The sequence below is a fragment of the Colossoma macropomum genome, unplaced genomic scaffold (genome assembly GCF_904425465.1).
Source record: "Colossoma macropomum unplaced genomic scaffold, Colossoma_macropomum, whole genome shotgun sequence".
Taxonomy (NCBI): domain Eukaryota; kingdom Metazoa; phylum Chordata; class Actinopteri; order Characiformes; family Serrasalmidae; genus Colossoma; species Colossoma macropomum.
The window spans coordinates 12,971,511-12,994,226 of NW_023494799.1; the positions used below are offsets into that span (position 1 = coordinate 12,971,511).

General features: G+C 38.8%; 2 protein-coding genes across 5 annotated transcripts; one reads left to right on the forward strand and one right to left on the reverse strand.

Moving 5' to 3' along the window:
* Positions 1-540: 540 nt before the first annotated feature.
* On the forward strand, positions 541-19,284 carry si:dkey-28e7.3 (trafficking kinesin-binding protein 1). 4 transcript variants are annotated; one of them, XR_005008122.1, is made up of 16 exons: positions 542-950; positions 6,589-6,665; positions 6,792-6,908; positions 7,500-7,597; positions 7,687-7,795; positions 9,402-9,480; positions 9,605-9,735; positions 10,036-10,110; positions 10,350-10,561; positions 11,105-11,320; positions 11,845-12,164; positions 12,947-13,141; positions 13,411-13,513; positions 14,942-15,034; positions 15,168-15,226; positions 16,386-16,477. XR_005008122.1 is itself a non-coding variant. In XM_036586451.1 (14 exons), the coding sequence occupies exons 1-14, from the start codon at positions 818-820 to the stop codon at positions 16,765-16,767; spliced, it is 2,247 nt and encodes a 748-aa protein (XP_036442344.1). In that variant the 5' UTR covers positions 541-817; the 3' UTR covers positions 16,768-19,284. The 4 variants fall into 4 exon arrangements, 2 of the variants coding, with proteins under 2 accessions (XP_036442344.1, XP_036442346.1); XR_005008121.1 differs by having other exon boundaries at positions 14,942-15,226; positions 16,386-16,480; XM_036586451.1 differs by lacking the exons at positions 14,942-15,034; positions 15,168-15,226 and having other exon boundaries at positions 541-950; positions 16,386-19,284.
* A 122-nt stretch (positions 19,285-19,406) lies between these two features.
* Positions 19,407-21,580, reverse strand: LOC118818908 (gastrin/cholecystokinin-like peptide). The gene is made up of 3 exons (XM_036586454.1): positions 21,538-21,580; positions 21,104-21,343; positions 19,407-19,621 (listed from the first exon to the last, which is right to left on the reverse strand). The coding sequence occupies exons 2-3, from the start codon at positions 21,339-21,341 to the stop codon at positions 19,548-19,550; spliced, it is 312 nt and encodes a 103-aa protein (XP_036442347.1). The 5' UTR covers positions 21,342-21,343; positions 21,538-21,580; the 3' UTR covers positions 19,407-19,547.
* Between the last annotated feature and the right edge of the window lie 1,136 nt (positions 21,581-22,716).

The following is a 22,716-nucleotide window of genomic DNA, read 5'->3' on the forward strand; positions in this document are numbered from 1 at the left end:
CAAAGAAAAAAGAGCTTATTGTGAATGCTGAAGGCAAGTTACAAAATATGACATCCTCAGAGGTCTAGTGTGTGTTGTCTTTCATTATGAAATCTCAGGCATAATCAACACTACATATGCAAACTCCGCTCAGTCCCAGCAGATATACTGTGCTATAAAAGGAGATATAAATTTGAGTCAGTGAGACGTGAAACTGAGTATTGTACTGAAGGACCAAACACATACACAGCACACTATGTGTCTGCTTCAGTAGAGGGGAGTGTCAGTTACGTCCTCTGCAGCAGCATTACGTCTTCAGATGGACAAAAAAGCGCAGCAGACTGGAGCATACCATTAGCTGCTGCAGAGTGGGGGTGTTCACTCTCTAACATGACTCTAATCTTTTAAGAACATTATTATAAAAAACCTCCAACTGTTATGATTTACCTCATACGTTAAACCACCAATAGAATCCATAATTTTCTTTTAATGTTATTAGGCGTCTGGACTGTACCTTTAGCTTGGCCCCCCCTTTGGCTTTGCTCATATCTTCACCCGTGGCTCAGAGCAGCCAGGTGAGTGTCAGCAGGCAAACTGCAACTGAAGCACTGAGAGGATTTATCATTAACGACATTACACGTACAGCCACAGAGCGTGCAGGTGTGTGTTGGACAGTATAAGAGTCATTTAGTATTCAAGTGTGTCCATCAGTATAGACAGATCTCCAGATTCCTGTCTTAACTCACCAAGTCTAGGCTGTAGGGAAAAGAGAAGAGGAAGACTGCAGAGAACAGAATTAGTGAAAAGCAAAAGAAGAGCAGGGATTGAGGAAGTAAACATGGAGGTGTGGAGCAGCTCGGGCACGGAGGACAGTGAGCGAGAGAGCAGCAGCAGTCAGGGCGAGGAAGACGAGGAGCCTGAGGAGGAAGAGGAGCAGAGCACGGAGGGTTTGTGCAGAGAGCTGGTGCAAGGTAACGACCGAACCATTTTGGGGAATGTTGACAGAGGCAGCACTGGAGAGAAATAAAGATGGGCTGATTAATAACAACAACAACAATAATATTAATAATGATAATAAGTTCAATTTCTTGGCATATTTCTTGGCAAATCTTTACTACAGCATTCTCTATTTAACAAATCTGTAAAAGCAACAGCCCTTACAGCTTACAGCTTGGTGGAAAGCCATTAAATCCACCAATAACCATGTATTACCATGTGAATTCACACCAATCTGGCACAATTTAGAATTTGTAATAAATAAAAGTACAATCAGTTTCCCACAATGGAAACACTATCAGCTGGAATAGAAACAGATGACTGTAGAAAGTGGCTGAGAGAATATGAAAATACCAACATATTGTTACTGTTCAATAAAAATATTGAAGATATTGTGATGTATATTCAGTGTGTTACTTTTTTGTAACACACTGAATGAGGATGAGTACTGCTGCTTGTTCAACCACCAAAAAAGAGGAATACTTTGGACACAAACACTAGGAAGTTTTATGACACATTGGTCAGGTTAAGAGTTGTTTTTCTAAGAAAACACAGACCTTTTGGAGTTGATGTAATACTGCATTTCAGGTTGGTTCACCTGTACAGTGTAGTCGGTCTATGTTACTTTTACTTGTTGTTGAGCTAGAGCTGAGTTCACTTATAGCTCAGTTAGTGGAAAAACGGAATAGCGCCTATTATTACTACTACTACTACTACTAATAATAATAATAATGCTTTTTAACATTATTTTTATGGTAACACTTTCTACGAATGTCACCTTTGTAAGCATCTATAAACACATTCATAACATGTTATAATGCATTCATAAGACGTTATAAACATAGCTATAAATATTTATAAAAATGCATTATACGTTATAACCATGTTTATTATGCATTATGAATTGTTAACATAATACATTATAAGTACTGATCATAACAAATTATAACAGCTCATACTATGCTTTAAGTAAAGTGAAGCGTACTCTACTAAAGCCACCTCCAGTGTTAAGAGTGAGGCTTCAAGTTGAAGTATTTACTGAAGAATTTACTGAAACACTAAAACATTCACAGTAAAGCACATTACAGGCTTCAAATATCAGATTTTAAACTATTGCTGCCATCAGTGTTTTACCCAATGTGGGACAGTCAGTGTACACCACCGTTAGCTTGGTATTTGTCTTTACTTTATGCTCTCCAAGCTGGGACTGACTTCTTTGGCACTGACATTATAACATGTTATTAGCACTACTTATAATGCATTATATAAGCAATTCATAATGTATAATAAACATGGCTATAAAGTGTAATTCAGCGTAATTCTTTTTTTATAAATATCTATAACCATGTTTATAATGCCTTATGAATACATTATAGCATGTTATAAATGTGTTTATAGATGCTTACAAATGTGACATTCATAGAAAGCGTTACCATTTTTATTTGTCCTCTTCTATCCTGTTGAAATGGCAGTCTACACCTCCTCTCAAACGCATGACTACAGTTAATATTGCTGTGCAGGGCTATGTGGGTCTTTTTGTGTGTAGGTCAGTGCTGCTGCTGAAGGACGCTTTCCGCTTATTGGGTAGCCTGTAATGAAAACACATTTTCATTCAAGGGTCTCTGCATAACTTTCTCCACAGGACGATGCGACCCACTATAAATTGCTCTAGGCAGTATTGGGCAGATTGCACCCCAAGAGTTCTGTGCATCCCATGAGCCCTTTTGCGAATCTTTTGAAGGATGTAAGACCTTTTAGAAAATGAGGCTGTTAACATAACTAATCACACTAATGTACTCAGAGATATGTGGTCAGTTTCACATAAAAGCACTGCCAGTTTCTGTGTTGAACAAATATGGTTTGTTTAACCTTGAGAGACCACAGTCATTGTGCAGCATGTAAACATAGAAAGTGCGGTTTTTGAATTATAGATTAGAAACCAGACTCTCAGCCAAACTCAAACAAGCAAGGACACACACTGTAGGAGAACTGCTCTTTTACTTCTTGGCTATTTTTTAAATGTAGAACTTTTTTAAAGGTTCTACAGCTGCTCCAAACACCTCTCAGTGTGATAATCCTTCACCTTCATCTGTGCACTGTCAACATTGTCCACTTTATTTCACCTGTGCATGTCTAAGTGTTGGGAGTCGCTGTTGTGTCAGGCTCTGAGTGACGTAGCCAAACTGTATCTGACGTTGCTAAACTCAACCAGGGCAAGTACGTTCTCAATCTAGAGAGGTCATAAAGTCAGTTTATCTGGGGCTGTGCTTAATTGGGCATGGAAAGCTGGCCCTGTTACAGTTAAGATGATCTTAATAGGGCCAGATCATGTTGAATGAGAGCGTAGAAGCTACTGTACTGCTAATGCATGCATGTGGTACTGGTAGCTAATGGGATTGTGGAGATGCTGTTACCGTAGAGTTTTTGTATAGTCCATGTTGTTGCCGTAGAGTTTTATGACCTATATTCTTGCTTTCTCACTTAGTCTATGATGTTACAAAGCTGTGGTCATATAGCCAATGTGTTACCATAGAGTTTTACCTGCTCAGGTAGCCCATGCAGTTGCAGTGTTATAAGTTGTATTCTTACCTTCTCATATAGTCCATGCTGTTATCTTCTCATGCAGCCCCTACAATTACCCTAGAGTTTTTCAGCCTGTAGCCTTATCTTCTCACGTATCCCATGCAGTTACCAAACAGTTTATAGTCAGCTATGTGCTATGTAATCTCTTGAAAACATTCTTTCCGTTATTGTACAAAGATTCAAGATTTACTTTTCGCTGATGCCAGCATGAGTATTTGAAAGAAAGAAAGAGAGATTACAATTTCAAAGCTACCAGTTTTACACTTCAGAGCCATTGAGGAAGGTAATATTTAGGTGAAATTTCATATAACTACTCCAGGCCTCATGTGACAGTCTGTTTTAATCTGGTTTTCCTTTGTTCTCATTGTACAGACATTGTTATAGTTAATCCTGTACAGGGGGTCACATTTTATAAAGCCCCTAGCACTCAGTAAATTTAAACTTGTTCATTTGTCCAGCCAAAACATAATCCCCCTGAATGAAAATAGGAAAGCAGGTAGTAATTGCTGTGTAATTTGCAATAGCTTAGTCTAACGTGTTTTGGATCACTCACTGAACTGAGAGAACGAGTGTCTAGCTCACGTTTATTGTTGTAACCTTCTGATTCTATGCCCATTTGCCAATCTAATTACATTTATTCATTTTATTCAATCATATTTTCGTGGTCCTGAGCTAATATAGTTCACAGTCAAACAAATCAAAGTCATATATGCTGTGTTTCTATGCCAGTGGTGTCCAGTCTTGTCCACAAAGGGCCGATGTGGCTGCAGGTTTTCATTCCAAACAAGCAGGAGCACACCTGATTCCACTTATTTAATCAATTGGTCTTCAAACAGCCAATCATGTGTGTTCCTGCTTTGCTGGAATCAAAACTTGTGGATATTTCAGTTGATAGCTTTACATTGATCTGTGCTGGATCTTTTGGATTTTTTTCATATCATAAAATCCTGCCACCGAGCTGACATGATCAAGGGAAAAAAAACACTTGGCATCTTGTCACCGCCTGCTGTTTTTGGCTAGACTTTAGGGACAGCATGGCCTCTTTCTTGTGCACACTCAGCTTTTATTCTCCTGTCCTCTCTCTCCTCTTTATTCTGCATCCCCTCAACTGAAGGGTAAATTTTCCACTAATGTAGCCTCTGCAGTACTGTATTTCACTGATGTTTGGCTCTCTGCCAAAAAGTGGAGCTCTCCAGGCCCTGAAGCACTGGCACTTTGGTCCATTTGATAATTGCTTATAAAATCTATTGGGCTGAGTGTTGTTACTGGTGCTGTCACATAGTGTTATTCATTGCTGCTGATGATAAACTGGTCACGTTTGCCATGTCATCGATTTGGAAACACAACAGTATTTGTCCTGAAACAGATGTGTAGTGTACAAACAGACAGGCATACAGAGGTTTGTATGTCTGTCCTGTGTGCATGTCAGATGATTGGAGATGCCTTGTCTAATTTTAAAATGTGATTATTCTTGCAGCTACAATTTAAAAAGAACACTTTAACACAAGACAGCTATTTGCTAATAATTTGTAGCACACAGCTTGATGTTCATCAAAATGTCTTCCTTGATGTGAGGAGTAGGTTTTGTCTAAATAATGATTTGACAGTTTTCTTTTCCAGAGTGTTGTTAAAAGCACATATTGAAAAGCTTTGGCCCCAGAGAAATTATAATGTATATGAACGTAATTGTTAATTAATGTCTATGGTCATATTGAGCATGATTCATTATATAATATAATTTAAAAGGCAAAATGTTTGTCTTCTTATAATCTGCCTGCCACAAAAACGTGAGAAAAATAACTTAATCACCTAAATAACCTTGCTGTACCCATAAGCTTACATTACAACACCAACTTGCTTGAGTCCCAGCAATAATAAGTAAACAAGCCAATGATATGGTCATATATGTCTCCAAAGTTTTGACAGGCATTATGTGGACATGTTACAGGCCCACTGACCAATTCATTAGGACATGCGCAATGAAATTTAAACTCCTTGTGTGAGAAAATATGAATTGTTATTTATTTGTGTTCATTTGTAAATAATGTTTAGTTGTCTACCTATAAAGTGCTATGCAGTCTGGAGCGGTGTTCTAATCCTGTGCTGTATCTTTAGCCTGGCACTGCAGTTCATTCGCCAGTCTGTTTGTCAACTGAGGGCTTGATCTAGCACACGGATATATATATCAGACGGACAGAGAATGGCAGACTTAATCTGCTAATGAAGATCATGCTAAGAGGCTCAGCACTCCGAGTGGTCCACCAGAGTGTCTGTGTGTGTCCATCCTGCCCAGAATGCAGGAGGATCCCATACATTATACTATCAACATTTGTATTTATTTAACAAGATCAAGCTATAATAGGGCTCTTTGTTTTTAGGTCATATATTCTTGTAGATTCTCTGGGCATTTTGGGTCAGTATGACTGTTTACACATTTTGTATGTCAGTTGGTTTAGGAGCATCTACGAAATGGATAAATGTAAATGTTTTTATTATAACTGCAGTAGATGCACCAGTATAGTTGTGCTCATAGAAGTTGCACAGTAGTACCAGTATGTGTACAGTTATAAATACACTTGTATAGTATATATACATTCAACCAGTACTGTGCAGAAGTCAGAGACCGGCCTTTGTTTAATTAATTTCCAGTTAAAACCACCATTAAGTACAAGATATTCATTTTTTGGCATCAGGAAAAAAGCAGGAAACATCTATTTAACAGAAAATTACACAAAATATTTAATACTTTTTAAGCTCCTGTTTTGGAAATTCCTGTTTTTTCACTTATTTTTCTTTGACTTTACTCTTCCTTATGCACTGTAATCCTATGTTATAATGAATATCCTCAGAAATATCTCCCTTAACTTGTACTTAACAGCAGTTTCACCTGGAAATTCAATGAACCCTCTTTTTGTGACTTTTAATGAAAGTAACCCATTTATCTCTTTCTCTTTCTCTGTCTGTATCTCTCTCTCTCTCTCTCTCTCTCTCTCTATTACTCCACCTTTCTGTCTGTCTGTGTCTCTACAGTGTTGTGCTCAGAGAGAGTGGGCCAGGTCACTAAGACGTACCATGACATTGAAGCTGTCACACATCTTTTGGAGGAGGTGAGAAACCATGAGTCATTTATAATGGATCTAGGTTTCAGAAATGAATAATGACGTTGTAAATCTGCTCTTTATTTTGTAAGCAGTTTGCAAGTTTTAATTTCGCTAAATGTCTTTTCTCCACAGAAAGAGCGGGACTTGGAGCTAGCAGCAAGAATTGGCCAGTCACTGCTCAAACAGAACAAAGCCTTGACAGAACGCAACGAGCTGCTGGATGAACAGCTGGAGATTGCAAAGGAAGAGGTTAGAATGTTAAATGGACTTCATTGGAGGCTTGTACTTAATCTCTGATGGCAGAGAATGTAGTAAGAACTAGCAGTCTGCACGGGTATGGAATTGAAGCCTGTACCCACAACTTTGAGACATCACCCGAACAGGCCTGACTGGTGCTGCTAAATCTGAAACTTGAACACAGTCCAAACCCACATGCATGCACTAACACAGATGGATTATCACAGTCACGATCTTGCGGTGCTTTGCTTTGTTACTAAGAACTTGAGCTGACTTACAGAGAATAGAATAAAAGTGTTTTGCACATTTGGAGTAACCTAACAATATTTATTATCAGTGTATTTCTACTGAATTGCATCCGCCCTACTCTGATCTACTGTTGCCTCATTGTGCCAAAGCTCCTGTTGCTACTGCTGCTACTGCCAGCTAGTGTAGAAACACGCACTTATAATCTTCCATTTTTCTTTGCAACAGTTATAAATTATAATGTAAAAAAGGCTACTGTGATTGTACTTTATAGCTTACTTTCAGGAAAATAGCTGATATAAATACACCCTGAGTGGTATGTAATGAAGTTATTTAATGTTGGCCCTGTGCATGTAGATTGCTCAGCTGCGTCATGAGCTCTCCATGCGAGATGACCTTTTGCATCTGTATGCCAGCTCTGAAGAAATAGAAACTGCTGCAGAGTCACGCTCACCGTGAGTACAACACACACACATAAACACACATGCATACATGCATAGACAAACATTTTAGTGACTGATGGAGGTTGTTGTCGCTCTTTTAGGATCAGACGCAATGAGTCAACTTCTTCTCTCAGTAACTACATCCATTACGACTTCCTGCAACAGAAACTCAAGGGTCTGGAGGAAGAGAACCTTAAACTACGCACTGAGGTCACTGCACAGCTTGTATTTTCTCTCAGTCAGCCTGAGGTATTAGGATGTGCATGTATTGTAGGGATGCGCAGTTCCAGTCCTAGAGGGCTACAGTCCAGCACAGTTTTTTGGAAGTCAAAAGATTATAAGTGCTCTGCAGCGAATTATTTTTAAAAATAACATTTTTCTTCAAAGGTTAATTCACAGGTACTTTATATTTGATTAACTTATACCACAGTTTGCAAATGCTTTTTATAGCCAACAAGAAGTCATTTCTATTCTTGTTTTAGGATTTTTTTATACACTCTTCCTTGCAGAATGCTTCCAGTTCTGCAGTATTCTTGGAACGTCTTGCATACAGCTTGTTTGAGATCTTCTCATAGATTTTTTAACGATTCTCAAGTTAGGGGACTAACAGGGCCATTCCAAAAGCTTCAGCTTGCATTTCTTGAAGCGATTCATAGTGGATTTTGAGGTAATTTTTTGGATCCTTGTCCTGTTGTAGAAGCCTCGTTATAGCTTCAATTTCTTGACTGTGTCAACATTGCTTCCAGAATTTGATGACATTTAGTGGAATCCATCCTCCATCTACCCATGCTTTGGCTACCATACAACCCCAAAGCATAATAGCTTCACCACCAAGCTTAACAGTTGACAGGGTGTTCTTTTCATCAAATGCTGCTAATTTTTTCTCAGATGTACTATTGGTGTTTGTGGCCAAACAGTTCAGTCCACAGCATTCGTTACCAAAATTCCTCTGGCTTATCTAGATGTTTTGTGTATTTCAGACTTGTGATGAGGTCACACGTAAAGTTTCCTTCTAATAATTCTTTCAAGCAGATAACGTTTGTGCAAACAATTCTGCACAGTAGAATGGTGCACCATCATTCCTGTTTCAGCTAAACCTTCCCTCCAGTCCTTTGCTGTCATATGGGATTTTGTTTTGCCTTTCTGTATAGCATACAGGCAGTTCTGTCTGAGAGTTTCCTTGGTCTTACTGATCGTGAATTGACTGCCAGAATTCCTCTTAACTGCCATTTCTTATTGACATTTTGGAGAGTGAAATTAGCATGCTGGAAGTGCATTCATATCTTTTTATAGCCTTCCCCTGCTTTGTATGTATCAGTTAGCTTAATTTTCAGATAGCTGCTAAGAGGAGTCCATGGTTGTTGAGTGTTAGCATGGTTTGACGAGAATTTGTTACACTCTGCAATTGTTAGCAGCTGATATTTCCTTATGAGAATTCTTGACCTGCCTAACCAGTCAGTTAAGGCCTAACAATTTATTTAGGTTCCGAGACTTTACAACTGAAACGATGTCCAAACTTTTGCACATGCCACAATAACTATCTATTTTTTAAGTTAATCAGATGTAAAGTAACTGTGCATTCACATTTGCAGAAAATGTTATTTGTTTAAATGGTTCGCTACAGACGTTTACTTCTTTTCGCTTCAAAAATCAACAAGATATTAATTATGGCTAGAGAATTTTTTTGCCTTAACATTTGCATAATGCAGCTAATGCAGCTACATCTGTGTACTTTTTGACATGCAGTGTGTAACTTATAGACCTGAGGGCAGTGTTGTAAGAGCTTTGAGTTGTATTGTATATTGCTCCACCTCAGGCCAATGAGCTAACATCTGAGACCAACAGCTATGAAGAGCAGGAGCAGCAGCTGATGATGGTGTGTGTTGAAGAGCTCTGTAAGTAAACCTTAATTTCTCTTTGAGGTTCTGCATGCAGTATCATGTTGAATTTTGGTTGTATGTGTAATGTAGACACTTCCAGTAGTTTAGTCTCTCTCACTGTCTTCCTCTGCCTCTCTAGCATCGGTGAATAAGCAGGTGGTGGCTCTGTCGGAGGAACTGGCCCGTAAGGTGGAGGACTCTCTGCGGCAGCAGGAGGAGATCAGCTCTCTGCTGGGGCAGGTTGTGGATCTGCAGCAGCGGTGTAAAGGGGTGAGAGAGAGTCATAAGCATGGACAGGCGACATTTACCTCTGCTTATTTTAAGAATCAGAAAACACTTATTTACTATTGCATTGGGTAATCTTAAGATTCACAGATTTTATATGTAAATTTATAGACCAAATAACATTCAAGATATGAAGGACATACTCATTGGCCTTTTAATTAGGTACACCCAACCTTGTCTCTATGCTAGTCTCTTGTCGGTAGTCAATATTTAGTTATTTAGATAGTTATCCTACAACACTGTATGATTTTAAGTGTTCATTCTGTCATTTTCATCTGTCTGCAGCTAGTGAGAGAGAATGAGGAACTGACCCAGCACTTGAATGCATCGCGAGAAAGCCAGTCACAGCTCAAAACAGAGGTATGACCTGCCATCCTCACTGCTGTAATCGCCTTTATCACCCTTTTTCAGCAGATTTTCACACTTCCTGCCCTTTGGATTCTATTTTTGCCCTAAGCTCTAAACATTATTGTTGCTAATAAAGTACTAAAACTGATATCACTACAGCTGTAATTGCAGCAGTTATAGGAATTTTATGGCTAATGGGTCCCTGCTCAAGTCCATGTTTGACTCTGCACTCTGTCTCCCCCTGCCTGCAGCTGAAGGACCTGCAGGAGAGGTACTCGGAGTGTCAAGAGATGCTTCGGGAGGCCAGAGAGGACATAAAGAACCTACGCAACAAGAGCCTGCCCAACAGCACAGTGCAGCGCTACAGCTCCCTGGCTGCTGTCTTTCCCATGGACTCACTTGCTGCTGAGATTGAAGGAACGTTCCGCAAAGGCCTGGACAGCCCTGCTCCCTCAGAGTACAAGTCAGTCATGCATATGTGTAGCTTTCTCAGCTTATTAAATCACACTACTGGCCAAACATAGGCAAATGCTCAAAAGTCACAAAAATAATTTTACAATTAAGTCAGTTTACCAATAACCAATGCAAAACAACAGTTCTTTAATATCTAATTTAACCCTAGAAGTTTTTTTCAAAACATACCATTGGTTTACAGTAATGCAGTCTTACTCTAACTTATTACATGGGCCAACAGAATCTTTTTGATAACATTAAAACATGTGGATCAGTCTTTATTTTCTTACAAATTCTAAATTTACACACCCAACTCAATTAATCATGGCTTCAGCAGGATCTAAATTGGAAAATCAGGCATATATGGTGAACGTACAACTGCCCATTATCACTAAAAAAAATAATAATTTTTTTTTTGCTTTATTTTTAAAGTCAGTTTTGTTTCCAACCTTTACATTAATGAATGTAAAAACTGTATAAAACGATAGGTTTACATAACATATCATCAGGTCCATAATGTTAGCTCATGATTTGACTGCCCTTGTGTCTGTAGGACCCATCCTTGGCGTGTGTTTGAAACGGTGAAAGTGGCCAACCAAGCTGCTCGGCTGCGCTCTCTGTGCCAGTCCCCCCAAGTTCCTGGTTCTAACTCTGCCTCCTCACGGTCCAGTCGAACCAGCACACCACGCACCAGCTACTACGGCTCTGATTCAGTCAGCCTCAACCTGGAGGACAAACCTCCCTCTGCAACACCATCACAGGAGCAGAGGTGAGGCCTGTATGACTTTATATAAGTATATAATGCCTGTGTAAATTTGTAAACCTTAAATAAAACAGTAGTTAAAGTTTCTTTTAGAGTTTGGCAATAAAACGATAATAATAATTATCAATAATGCGTGTTTGAGGTGTTTTCTCTAGAATTGTCATGCTGTCCTGTTTCTTAATATAGTGTTGCCATTACCATTAACCTTTGCTACTTTTGGGACACTAAGCGCCACATGTGTATTTTTTACTTGCTGGATGGGGAAAGAAGTCTAGCCTTTCACTCATAACAGGACAAACCAGTGGGAGAGTTGGCTGACTAGCTAACTAGGTAGCTGTTTTCATTGTCAAGTTATGTAGAGTGGAAAATATCTTGAGTTTTCTTCAGGGTTCAAAATAAGATTTTGATGCAAGTAATAATTACTGATAGATATTATTTAGAGAGTTTTTTTTTCCAGGCCTAGTTTCTGATTTTGATGATTAGTAATAAATGTTAGGAATCATGCTACATTTGTTGTTGTGGCTGTGCAGCAGCGTGGAATCCAAGCGTCTGGGGCAGCCGGGTACTCCAGGTGGTCAGGATCTGGAAGAGGCGATTCGTACACTCTCTGCACGACAGGAGAGCCATTCTTCTGAACGGCCATTCTTTGAGGTGGAGCGGGAGAGAAAGCTGAGGGCGCTGGGGGGCAGTGGCAGTGGCAGCACAGGTGGATCAAGTGGCTTCCTCACACCCAACGACAGCCTGTGCTCCACGGGAACCAACTACTCAGGCAGGTCCCAGCATTCTTCCGGCTCATCCAGCTCCCGCTCCTACCTGCCCGAACGTCTACAGATAGTCAAACCACTGGAGGGTGAGGAAACACACAAACACACACACACATACACACACAGAAGCATTACATGCGCAAAAAAGGGTGACAATTACAGCTAAGTCTTAAGTTTGGGCCAATACATGGTCAAAAAAACGCTAATTTCTGCTAGCGCCACTAACGGGGTTTTTAATTATATGTTAGCACTAAGCTAACAGAGGAAAAAATTTTTTACATGAACATTTTTGTTGCCATTCTAGATTAACACAGACATTTAAAGCTTGTAAAAGACATTTTGTATGTTTTATTGTGTACTTGTAAAATACGTTAACATATATTGTACCTTGTATGCTAGTTTTACAGTGACTCTTTCAGTAAAGAGCTTCCACACAGAGCTGAACTGCCACTGACTGTGAATACCGGATATTGACACATCTTTCAGAAGGCGTATAGCGATGTTTTTCTCACTAAATTGTTCCAATCCATTGAAAGACAATAGGCTGATTCCTCTGTCACTTCCATATTATCTTTATAATTAATCTAAAGTATAAGACCAGAGGGAAAAACACTGAACGATTTTACACTGGGAATTTCAACATTTTAAACCTTTTATTTTCAACCAAAACTTAACAGTTTAATAACAGTAGTTCTACAATCGGTGCCGAGTTAAAATACAACAAAAATTATTATTCTATTGGATAAAACTGATTTAAAAAATTACAGAAATGTATTCATTATGTCCTCTCTGAAGGCCTACAAGGCCCCAAGGGGTCTTGGAAAGGGAGCTTTCCAAGTATGTACATATTTTGTTCTTTGTTCTATAGGTTCAGTCACCCTGCACCACTGGCAGCAGCTGGCAAAGCCCAACCTGGGGGGCATCCTACACCCACGGCCAGGCATCCTCACCAAAGACTTCAGGGAGCTGGATGTGGACCTCCAGCATGTTTATAGCCTCAATGACCTCGAGGAGGACGAACCTGATATGTCCAAACTCCCCAACCCCAATCTTCACACTATGGGTAAGGACCACAGCCCTTCCTCTGTTCTTTTAGTTTAGGTTTTTTAGTTAAAACTTTGATATTGGAATAGTTGAGACTTAAGTTTTTATATCTCAAATCATGAGAAAAATAACTGTCATACCTGATTGAAGTTTCTCAAGACTTCTACATAAACCGGCCTGCATCAGCTTTCTTTATTTTGTTTCACCCTCCATGTGTGTTTGTGTTTTGAAGTATATGCCTCGTGCAAGTAGTGTGTTTTAGTGAGTGTTTTTGTGTGTCTACCTCAGTCAATTCACCTGGTCCCAACCTCCCTCACACCTGTCCCACCCACACCATTACCAACTGCCAGGCCCTTCATCCCTCTCTCCTGCTGTCCTCCTTCTCCACTGGGTAAGAAACCATTGCACTTCATTGCACCATTGTACAGATGCCCCACATGCATCACTGTAGATCAGTAGTTCTCAGCCCTGGTCCTGGAGTAACCACTGAACTGTGCATTTTAGAGTTTTAGAGTAATGAGATAACCGAGCTGGTCAGCTAGTGATAAAGCGAAAACTGCAGAAAGCTTTTATCTTGTGTGACATAATCATAATAATTAATATGCTAAAAACTAAAGCTAGCAAAATCATTTCCTTTCAGCATTTCTCACTGCTCACCTGCATGGATAAATCCCTTTATTAGAGGCATTTCACTGCATCCTCTTCCAGTGTTATTTTTCCTTTCCTTCTCAGTACTGTATCACTGCTGTCCATCTTCTTATGATTTGGTATGAGAATTGCTTTGCAATGCAAATGTAGGCAATGCAAAAAGTAATGTACTCTGACTGTACTACCAGCTTCAGATTTGTACCATTGAATTAGAATGGGGGAGCTCTTTTAGGTGAACGTTGGAACACGACTCACGTTGAAGAGCTTTTTATTATTTTTTTTAAAGTAAGACAGCCCCCGCACCCACCCTCGCCAAGGCCCCTCCCACCACCCCGTCTTACAGTATCTCCTTAGAACATTCTGGCTCTGCCCCGTCATTATCCCTAAACCTGCTGCTTGTTCTGTTCGTTCATGTCTGGTTTTGTACTGGGCGGTTTTCATGTAACTCTTTGTCATGTTTCCAGGTGTGCCTCGTAAGTTCTTGAAATTCATCTAGTGAAATGAACTAAAATAAAGCAATTTTTGTTAATAAGTTTTATTCAAGTTGAGTTGCTCATTTTAGGAACAGAAACAAAACTGACAGTGCTACTGAATGAAGAGCCATTTAGGAGCCAAAAGAGCCAATTTTTATTTCTGAGCTCAACCAATTGATCTGACTCACTGTAAAGAGCCAGAATGCCCATCACTACAGGTTAATCTCTGCCCACTCTAAGAGATTTGTTAGCTGACCAGTTACAATTAGCATACTGGGGCTGTACTGTTTAAAAGGTGGGGGGGTGCGTTTTAACTCTGACATTACTACAAATATAGACTTGCCTCTAAAGTTTATGGTATTTCTGTGCATTCCTGTGTTTGTATGCATAGGTATATATATGTTAGCCCACAGTAATCATGCCAAACTTTTACCGTCTGACCACAGATTCTTCTGACTCTACCAATTACCCTCTTCAGCATTGCCTGACGCAAATACTTAACTAAATACCAAGCCCTTCCTGGTGGCATTGTTAGAGCAAGAAAGACACTAAAACATTGCAGGTCAGTGATACTCCAGGACCAGGATTGAGAACCACAACTCTAGATACCTAATAGACATGTTGTCACTGAGTCATTACCCCATTTTTCCCTATCACTCTCATCTCCAGTTTACCTTCATTTTATGTTCTCTCCTCAGCTGATGCTCAAACTGTGATTCCCTGCCAAAGAATCATTTCCAGAATTGTTATGAGAAATTTTGTTGTTCTTTCATCAGCAAATTGGAAAATAGGTAATAGTAGAATCCATATGCCTGTTGGCTCTGCTCATTACATTGCCACTGGGATTCTGCAGATCTCTCCTCAACTCTTCGCCCTTCTCTGTTTTTTTCCTCTTCCTCAACGACTCTTAATGTACTCTCTCAGTGACAGGAAGCGCTGGTCAAGGCCCTTCCAACAGCTGTAATTTGACCTACCTCTGCAAAGTAAGAACCACCAGTCAAGGCTGGAAAAGCACTGAAACACTGCATCAGAACTACCTCAGATGCACTGATTATCTTAACTTTAGAACTCTTAAACCATCATCAATCGAATTAATCAGCATGAAGCATTCCTAGAATACAGCACTTCTTCTCGCTCTTCTTTCTAATATTTCACTCTGCTGCTTTATAAAATACCCTAAATGTATGTATTGCTTTCTGGTGCTGAATAATAAATGTTCATAGGGACAATCCTAGTCACCTTCTGCTAAACTCATTTGTCACTGCTGTCATAAGAAAACGTCATAACTCTGTATTTCGGTTTTTATTACTTTATTTGAAATATTTTAATAATAATTTTATTAGCCTACATTAACAAGTTAAAGGGGAATGTTACCAACTTTAAAACATTTTTGCACTGTTCAGTTGTTGGGATGTTATGTGATTTAGAGTTGTTTGATGTGAAATAGTTTCAGAATTCTTTAGAACAGTGGTCATGGGAACCTTCAGCACAAATATATTTTATTTGCAATCTAAAACAAACAGTGAAGAAACTTTGACATCTGAGTTTTTAATATGTAATGTTGATAATGGTAAAATAGTGGTAAAAAATAAGTTTTCTTTGGGTGCTATTTTCCTTACAACACCCTGCATGTGCCCTTTCACTATGAACAGGTTTTAAAAAATCTGTTAAATCTGTTTAAATCTGTTTAATCTGTTTAAAACCTCAAAACCTCAAAAGAATGTATTAGGTAATATATCTGGTAATATATCCCTAAACATTTCATGTAATAGCTTTCTGTGAGGTAACTTTTAGAGGCGTTAAACTCTTCAGACGTCTGGTTCCTATCAATTCTAAACTGGTAGGTTTCACATTCATAGGTTCACCACTATAAATGACTTTGTTTACATCTTAACAATTTAATTATACAGAATTTTTAAAAATTCCCCTTTAAGATTTTTCCTTCTCATGTAAAGTTACCATTTTTGACATACAGTATTTCTTACGACAGCAATTTTGTGCTTCATTCTCAATGGTTCGAACTAACATTTATTTTTCAGTTGCAGCATTTGGGCTGGTGATACTAACTACCATACTATTCACAGACTCATTCTCTAGTAGTGTTTCTCATAGTGTTTATTTGGTGTTTGTGTGTTTCCATAGCCTTCACCCTCACAGCGTGTCCGCTTGTGGGAGCTGTGAGCATGTAAAGACCTCACCGGATCTCCAACAGTGCTCCACGTATCCTGGTTTCTTTCATAGGACCGTCATGTCTACGACACCTTCACTTGGTCTCCTCCAGCTGCTTAATGACAGAGGCATCTCTGCTTTAACTCAACCCAGCATACCTTCCATCTTAGGGGGACATCCTACCAGCACAGCTTTAAAGGATAAGGGACATGGAGAAGAGGAACGCAAGAGGAACATTTTCAGCTTCAACCTGGTTGAGAAGCTTCAGAGCCTTGGTCTTCATAAAGTGGTGGCCAGAGGATTCATAGACTCAGGAAAGGAGGAAAGACAGTCAAAAAATCCTCCCCCGAAATAACACTAAAAGCTGGAATCCAACGTAACCTCTACTTGATGTACCCGTCTTCCATGTCGTGTCCTGCAGATCCAGTTTTTTATCCAGCCTGTTCCTCACTGGACACGTTAAAAGCCATAGACATGTGGAGTTAGACTTGTAGTAGGTACCTCTACTTTAGATTATGAATTAATTGGAGAACATTTGTTTTTCAAGGATGTCCTGCTGAACATATGCAGTGCTGACAAAAACTGATTTGGATCTGGAGATCCAACTTCAAGGCATTTTAATATTCTAAGACACATATAAGATATGTTTTTATGTTGCCGTTTTAATTTGCGTGTTTTAAACACTCATCAAAAGGGAATAACTGTTCTGTCATTATTATTTAAGAGCTTTTTTGTTGTTCGTTTAACTTTGTGTACTGGTCACCACCATCATATCACCATGTGTCTTGACGTATATGAGCACTACATATTATTTATTAGTGTCAGTGTAGAGAAATATGCTGAATCTTCATAATGTACTGCATTACCTTTAAAGCCAGTGACCTCTGATTGGTCTTTGTACAGAAAATGAATTGTGACTGCTTGTGAGCTACTTATTAGCTGTTTTCATGACAATCTGTGCATGTATTCTTGCTCTTAGAAATGCTGGATCTTCTGAGCATATTGTTCAGTATGTCTAGTTGGAAATTTCACAATATTTTATATAGCGGCTTTTAGAACCCATTTAAGTTCCCCATAACATACAAAGCTTGTTCACAGACTGTAAAGGTGCTTCAAAGTATACCTGAAGCTACTATAACTGACCAGAAACTTGTGATTGTATTGTTTTCACTGCTATTTAAGTCACACTGCTGTATAATGGCATGCTGTACACACATGAAGAGATTTATCACAGTTGTTAGCACCATGTCAAATGTTTTGCACATGCAGATTCAGCAATAGATTCGTTGTATTGGAGCATTTTAAATACCTCATCCAGTCACATGCTCCCTTGTTCATTTTGCTCCAGTTGAACAGTTGTACTTGTACTGAGTGCTGTATTAAGTCTGTGTATGACACATGCCATTTCAAAAGGCACCTTTTTTTCACTGTTGCCAGTCTGGTTTGTCTGCGCTGTGCAGTCAAGTGATTGTCTCGCACCAAAATCCATTAGTAATGATGCAGTACTTTACAGGGCTCTCTGTATTAATGCTCTGTAGAAGTAACTGCAGATAAGTCTTGTGTCAGTTGCTGTTAAAGGGGAATTCCACCAATTTTTCAAAAGCTCTGTATAATGCAATTGTATGTAAGCAAGCTAAATCAGAGTGTGTTTATATGGTGCAAGAAACTTGTAGAGAATTTACAGGCTCTGTTTTCTTTACAATGGTGGTGATAGGAACTAGTGGTTGCGATGTCTACAACTCAAATATAGCCATTTTTGTAGTATCCAACATGACTACTGGATCTACATGTCTTCGTAATTTTTATATGTAATATTGATAATTAGAAAAATAGTGGTAAATCTGAAAAAAGTATTTTTTTACTATTTTGACTGCATGTATCTCCACCATGAACGAATTGGAAAAAAACAAACATTACATTTTAGACCAGAACCCTATGTCAAAACTGTAAAGCTTTCTGTGAGTAACCTTTAGAGGCGTTAAATGCTTTAGACATCTGGTTCCTATCACTATACTTGGCAAGTTCTCAATTCTGACTTTGTATGTTTCTCTAGAAGGTCGCATTTCATACCAAATCACTCCAAATAAGTCGTAATGATTTAATTATGCAGTACAATTCCCCTTTAAGTGCCAGATTTACTACATGCAACTCTACCCTTAAATGAAGCATTACATATTAGGGTTCTACAACCAAATTGTGTTTTTAATACTATCAAAGATATTCTTTGGACATCACAGTTTTTGCCATTTTTCTACACACCCAAATCCCTCTCCCTCTGCTTCATATAATATTTTATATGTACACATATCATTCAAATAAGATGTGAAAGAGTTTTGATAAAAAGATTTGGAATATGGGAATTCAGCAAGCAGAGAGTAAAAGCAAAAAAAGGTGTTGGCCTAAATGATAGGTTGCAGATTGAGTGTGAATGATTTTGCTTTTGTAAGATGGAATATATGAGAAGTAACAGAGGGGAGAAGCTCTGAAAGAATAATGTGGTTTTGAAAAGGATATAAAGGTGAAACATTTATATCACTATAGGAGAAAAGAAAGTAAACTGAAAAAACTCACAAGCCACACCTTATCACTGCATTATCATTTTCTGTAAGTAATCAGTAATTGACATGGGTAGAAAAAGGATCAAATTGGCCAGCACTGAATAATGATGTACTTTATCATTATTATTATAAATGTACTTTTTGTGTTATTGTGTCCTCTGTAAAGACAAGGTCACTATTGCTTGTCAGTGATTAAATGGACCATTTTATGTAATGATACAACGTGAGTTTGAACGAGTGCTATGTACAGTACTGTAGCATATGTAAATGAATGTTTCTGTACATTTTCAATAAACACAAGCATTTGCCCTGCATGTTTTGCTTCTGAAATAATTCATTCTAGATATATCCTAACAACCTCTTTGGCAGTCTATTGTATTGCCTTAAAATAAGTTGTGGAAAAGATTACACATAAACTTGAAAAAAATTTTGCCTGTTGTGGATGCAAACATACACTTTATTTGGCCTCATATGACTTAAAACAAACATCAGTAAACAAAGCAAAAGACAAGTTTCAGGTGCATTGAACATTTAATGAAATGCAGAGTAGTGCACACTGTCACAGTGAGGGTTAACGTCAGTCTGTGCTCCTGCGCCCGAAATCCACCCAGCCCTGATAGTCTGATATGCAGTCCTCACGTTGAATAATCTCTGTCAAAATAAAATGTATCACAAAATTACACTGAGGGTAAAAACTTTTTATTTTCCTCCTGCTCCTGCAAAGATGTCCGACTCATGAGTCATTATTTGAACTGGTCCAACTGAATCGAATACTGTTCAATTTGAACATAAAATTTGAATATATAGGCTACTTATGAAAGATGAAATATCAGTAACACTTTATTTGGATGGTCCACTGTAGATGTTTTGTAGATGCTCAGTCTATTTTTAACTAACATTCAACTAAATATCTATTAAATCCAACTGAACTTGTAATTCTGTGTAAAAGATTATATTGAATCTATGCCTAATCCGAAACTTAACCCTAACCCTAACTTCAGTACAAAACCTACACATACTCCTAACTTTAACCCTAACCTTAATGTTGTTGATAATCAACAACCACCAGAAAGTTTGTTAATTTGAATATCTGTAAAGCACCTATAGGGGACCATCCAAATAAAATGTGACCAAAATATCTGTAACGTGTTTGAATTTTCCTACATGTTCTCTCTATGGACTGCTCTTTTTCTAATAAATAGCAACATCAATGGACAGTAAATCACAAAAGGTACATACAGCAGTACACACACACACACAAAAATGTGCTAGGACTGATACACAACAAAAGTGTGCCTGAGAATTTACATTTATGAACGTAAATTTAACCATTACATTTTGACAATTTCAAAATAAGTCAACAACCGGGTCTGGGTATTTACTACAAAAGGTACACACTGTGTCCCCAGATAGAAAGAGGATAGGGGGCCACTGTTGGCTCGTTGACTGCAAAGCTGGTCAGCCACTGGCTTTTTTGTTCAGTGTTATCCGGGTGGCCCACTGGGAGTTGAGTATTAGAACAAATGCCACTTTTCCTTGCTCATTTTCCATTCACAGTCCAATTTAGTTATTTTTCCTTCATTTCTTTCTTTCATTATCATTTGTAAATTAGTTTACTACATAATAAAATTAGTTAATAATAATTTTAATATCACAAATAAAGCCAGGTTTACAGCTGTAACCAATCTAGCACAGTGTCAGCAACATTTCCAACAAAATCACTTAGGCCTTGTCATTATTTTTTTGTCTCAATTCTTGATATTTGTCTTAGTTGTAAAAGTAAAAAGGCTTTGTGCAGATTAAAAACTAGTTAAACCTCACAGGATATAACTTAATCTCGGTGGGTCGTAGTGGACCAGCGTGGCATTCAGTCGGCGGGGTGCCGATCTTATCAAGACAACGGACCAATATATGTTTGCTTTCTGGGCAATGTCTGGGCAAACGATTCCAAACTTATGTGTTTGTGCCATTAGTAAGTAGTAAGCAGCATCAGTCGCTGACTAGAATAAAGTTAGCTTCACTCGTGAATCGACGAATCGTTGAATCGGATGTTCAGGACAAATAAATAGGCAGTTCGAAAGAATCGGTTCGGTAGACTGAATCAAACTTCCCATCGCTATTCCCCACCCTTACCTGATAACGCCTGTAGGATCTGTTTGGAGATGATTTCGCGCTGATCCTCTGCCAGGCGCTCTGTCCTCGCAGTCCGGGGCTGAAGGTCTTCCTCTATGCGGTCGGAGGCGGCAGAGCCCAGGTGATGCCCCGTCCTCTCCGCCTCCTCCGCGGCCCTCTGTGAGTGTGAGAGCGGCGAGCCCGCACAGACCAGCGCCAGCGCCGCCATGAACGTTAGCACTGTGAACGTAGCACTCATACCTGAGGCGATAAGTTATTCTTCAGAAAAAAACAACATAAACCACACTGAGTAGTTTTAAAAACTTTTAGGTTTGTGTAACCTACAACTACTTGAAGCCATTTCCTGTATATATCACCCTAGGGGTAGCCCAGTATCATTCCCCCCAAAAATAACATTTAAGATATTTTGTCTTTTAGCATTGATGCTAATTTACCTGAAAAGTTCAGGAGCAGGAGCGACAAGTTAGCTGCAGTGTTGAAAAGTTAAATCTATACACCTGTTCAGGTTTAGTCTGCTATATATAGCCGATTCATAATGGAAGGATGACTGTAACAGTCAATAATTTCTCATTGCTTCAAAATGAAAACGTTGCCACAATAAACGGCCAAACTTAACGTTGCTAACTGTAAATCGGTCACCTGACCTTTGGGAAGTCCATAAATCAATAAGAGCCATAGAGAATCAAAAAACCTTAAAAAACACTACAGTAATTCTGTCTAAATTACACATTGATTCTAAACTTTTATTTGAACTAAAGTTATTTGCAAAGAATCACATTTGAGTTTAGCAGAACTAGAAACAAGCCCTTGTGTGTACTGTGTATCCCATTAGTGCCGGTGCAGTGCACCTTTGAATGATTGGCAATCTTGCCTCTTATGTCTTACGTGTCATCAAGGTTTTGGTAATGACAGCGTATTGCTATTGATTGATTCGAGCCAAAATAAAGGATTAAGTGGCTTTGCTGACGCAATCATTCTTGTGTTACGCAAAATGGACAGCATATCTCGTCCTACAGATATACTCTGTTGTATGTACATAAAGATTTTAGCCAGAGATGATTGTCTGTCCGTGCGGGACTGTAGGCCTCAGTGTGTGCCAAGAGCAAACAATTCAATACAGCTTGCACAACTTTTCACAGAAATCAGCCGCAGTAGTTGAAATCAATTTGATGTGTTCCATGTGATTGGCATTTGAAAGCTGAAGGCTGCTGATCACAATACACGGACACTGGGACAGATACACTGTATTTTGGGAAGGGTACTTTATAGGTTGTATATCAAAGAAATAAGAAACAAATGTTATAGCAACTTACAGCTTACTTCTTTTTTGTTAACCTATTTGTTTTCTTCATGAAACAAGTAAGCTGAAAGTATTTAGTCCAAAAATGCACAGTGGAAAAAGCATCTGTCAGCGCTAAACCGTGGGCAGTAACCTGTCCCTCACCACCTGTTCAGAAGTGCCAGGTTTTTGCATAAAACCTTAATATTTTCCCATGTAGCATAAGGGAAAGGTAACAGGAGAAGGTCACACACTGTTACCTAAAAAAAAGCATCCAAATAAATAAATGAAATAACTAAGAAACCCAAGCTATCATGCAGGTCTTCTGGCTGAG

Excerpts from the sequence above, each read along its gene's own strand:
- LOC118818908 (XM_036586454.1), bottom strand. The coding sequence starts at position 21,341 with ATGAGTGCTACGTTCACAGTGCTAACGTTCATGGCGGCGCTGGCGCTG. Across the intron at positions 19,622-21,103 it reads GATCCTACAGGCGTTATCAG|AGATTATTCAACGTGAGGAC; the intron begins GTAAGGGTGGGG and ends TTATTTTGACAG.
- si:dkey-28e7.3 (XM_036586451.1), top strand. The coding sequence starts at position 818 with ATGGAGGTGTGGAGCAGCTCGGGCACGGAGGACAGTGAGCGAGAGAGC. Across the intron at positions 9,736-10,035 it reads TGCAGCAGCGGTGTAAAGGG|CTAGTGAGAGAGAATGAGGA; the intron begins GTGAGAGAGAGT and ends ATCTGTCTGCAG. Across the intron at positions 10,111-10,349 it reads AGTCACAGCTCAAAACAGAG|CTGAAGGACCTGCAGGAGAG; the intron begins GTATGACCTGCC and ends CCCTGCCTGCAG.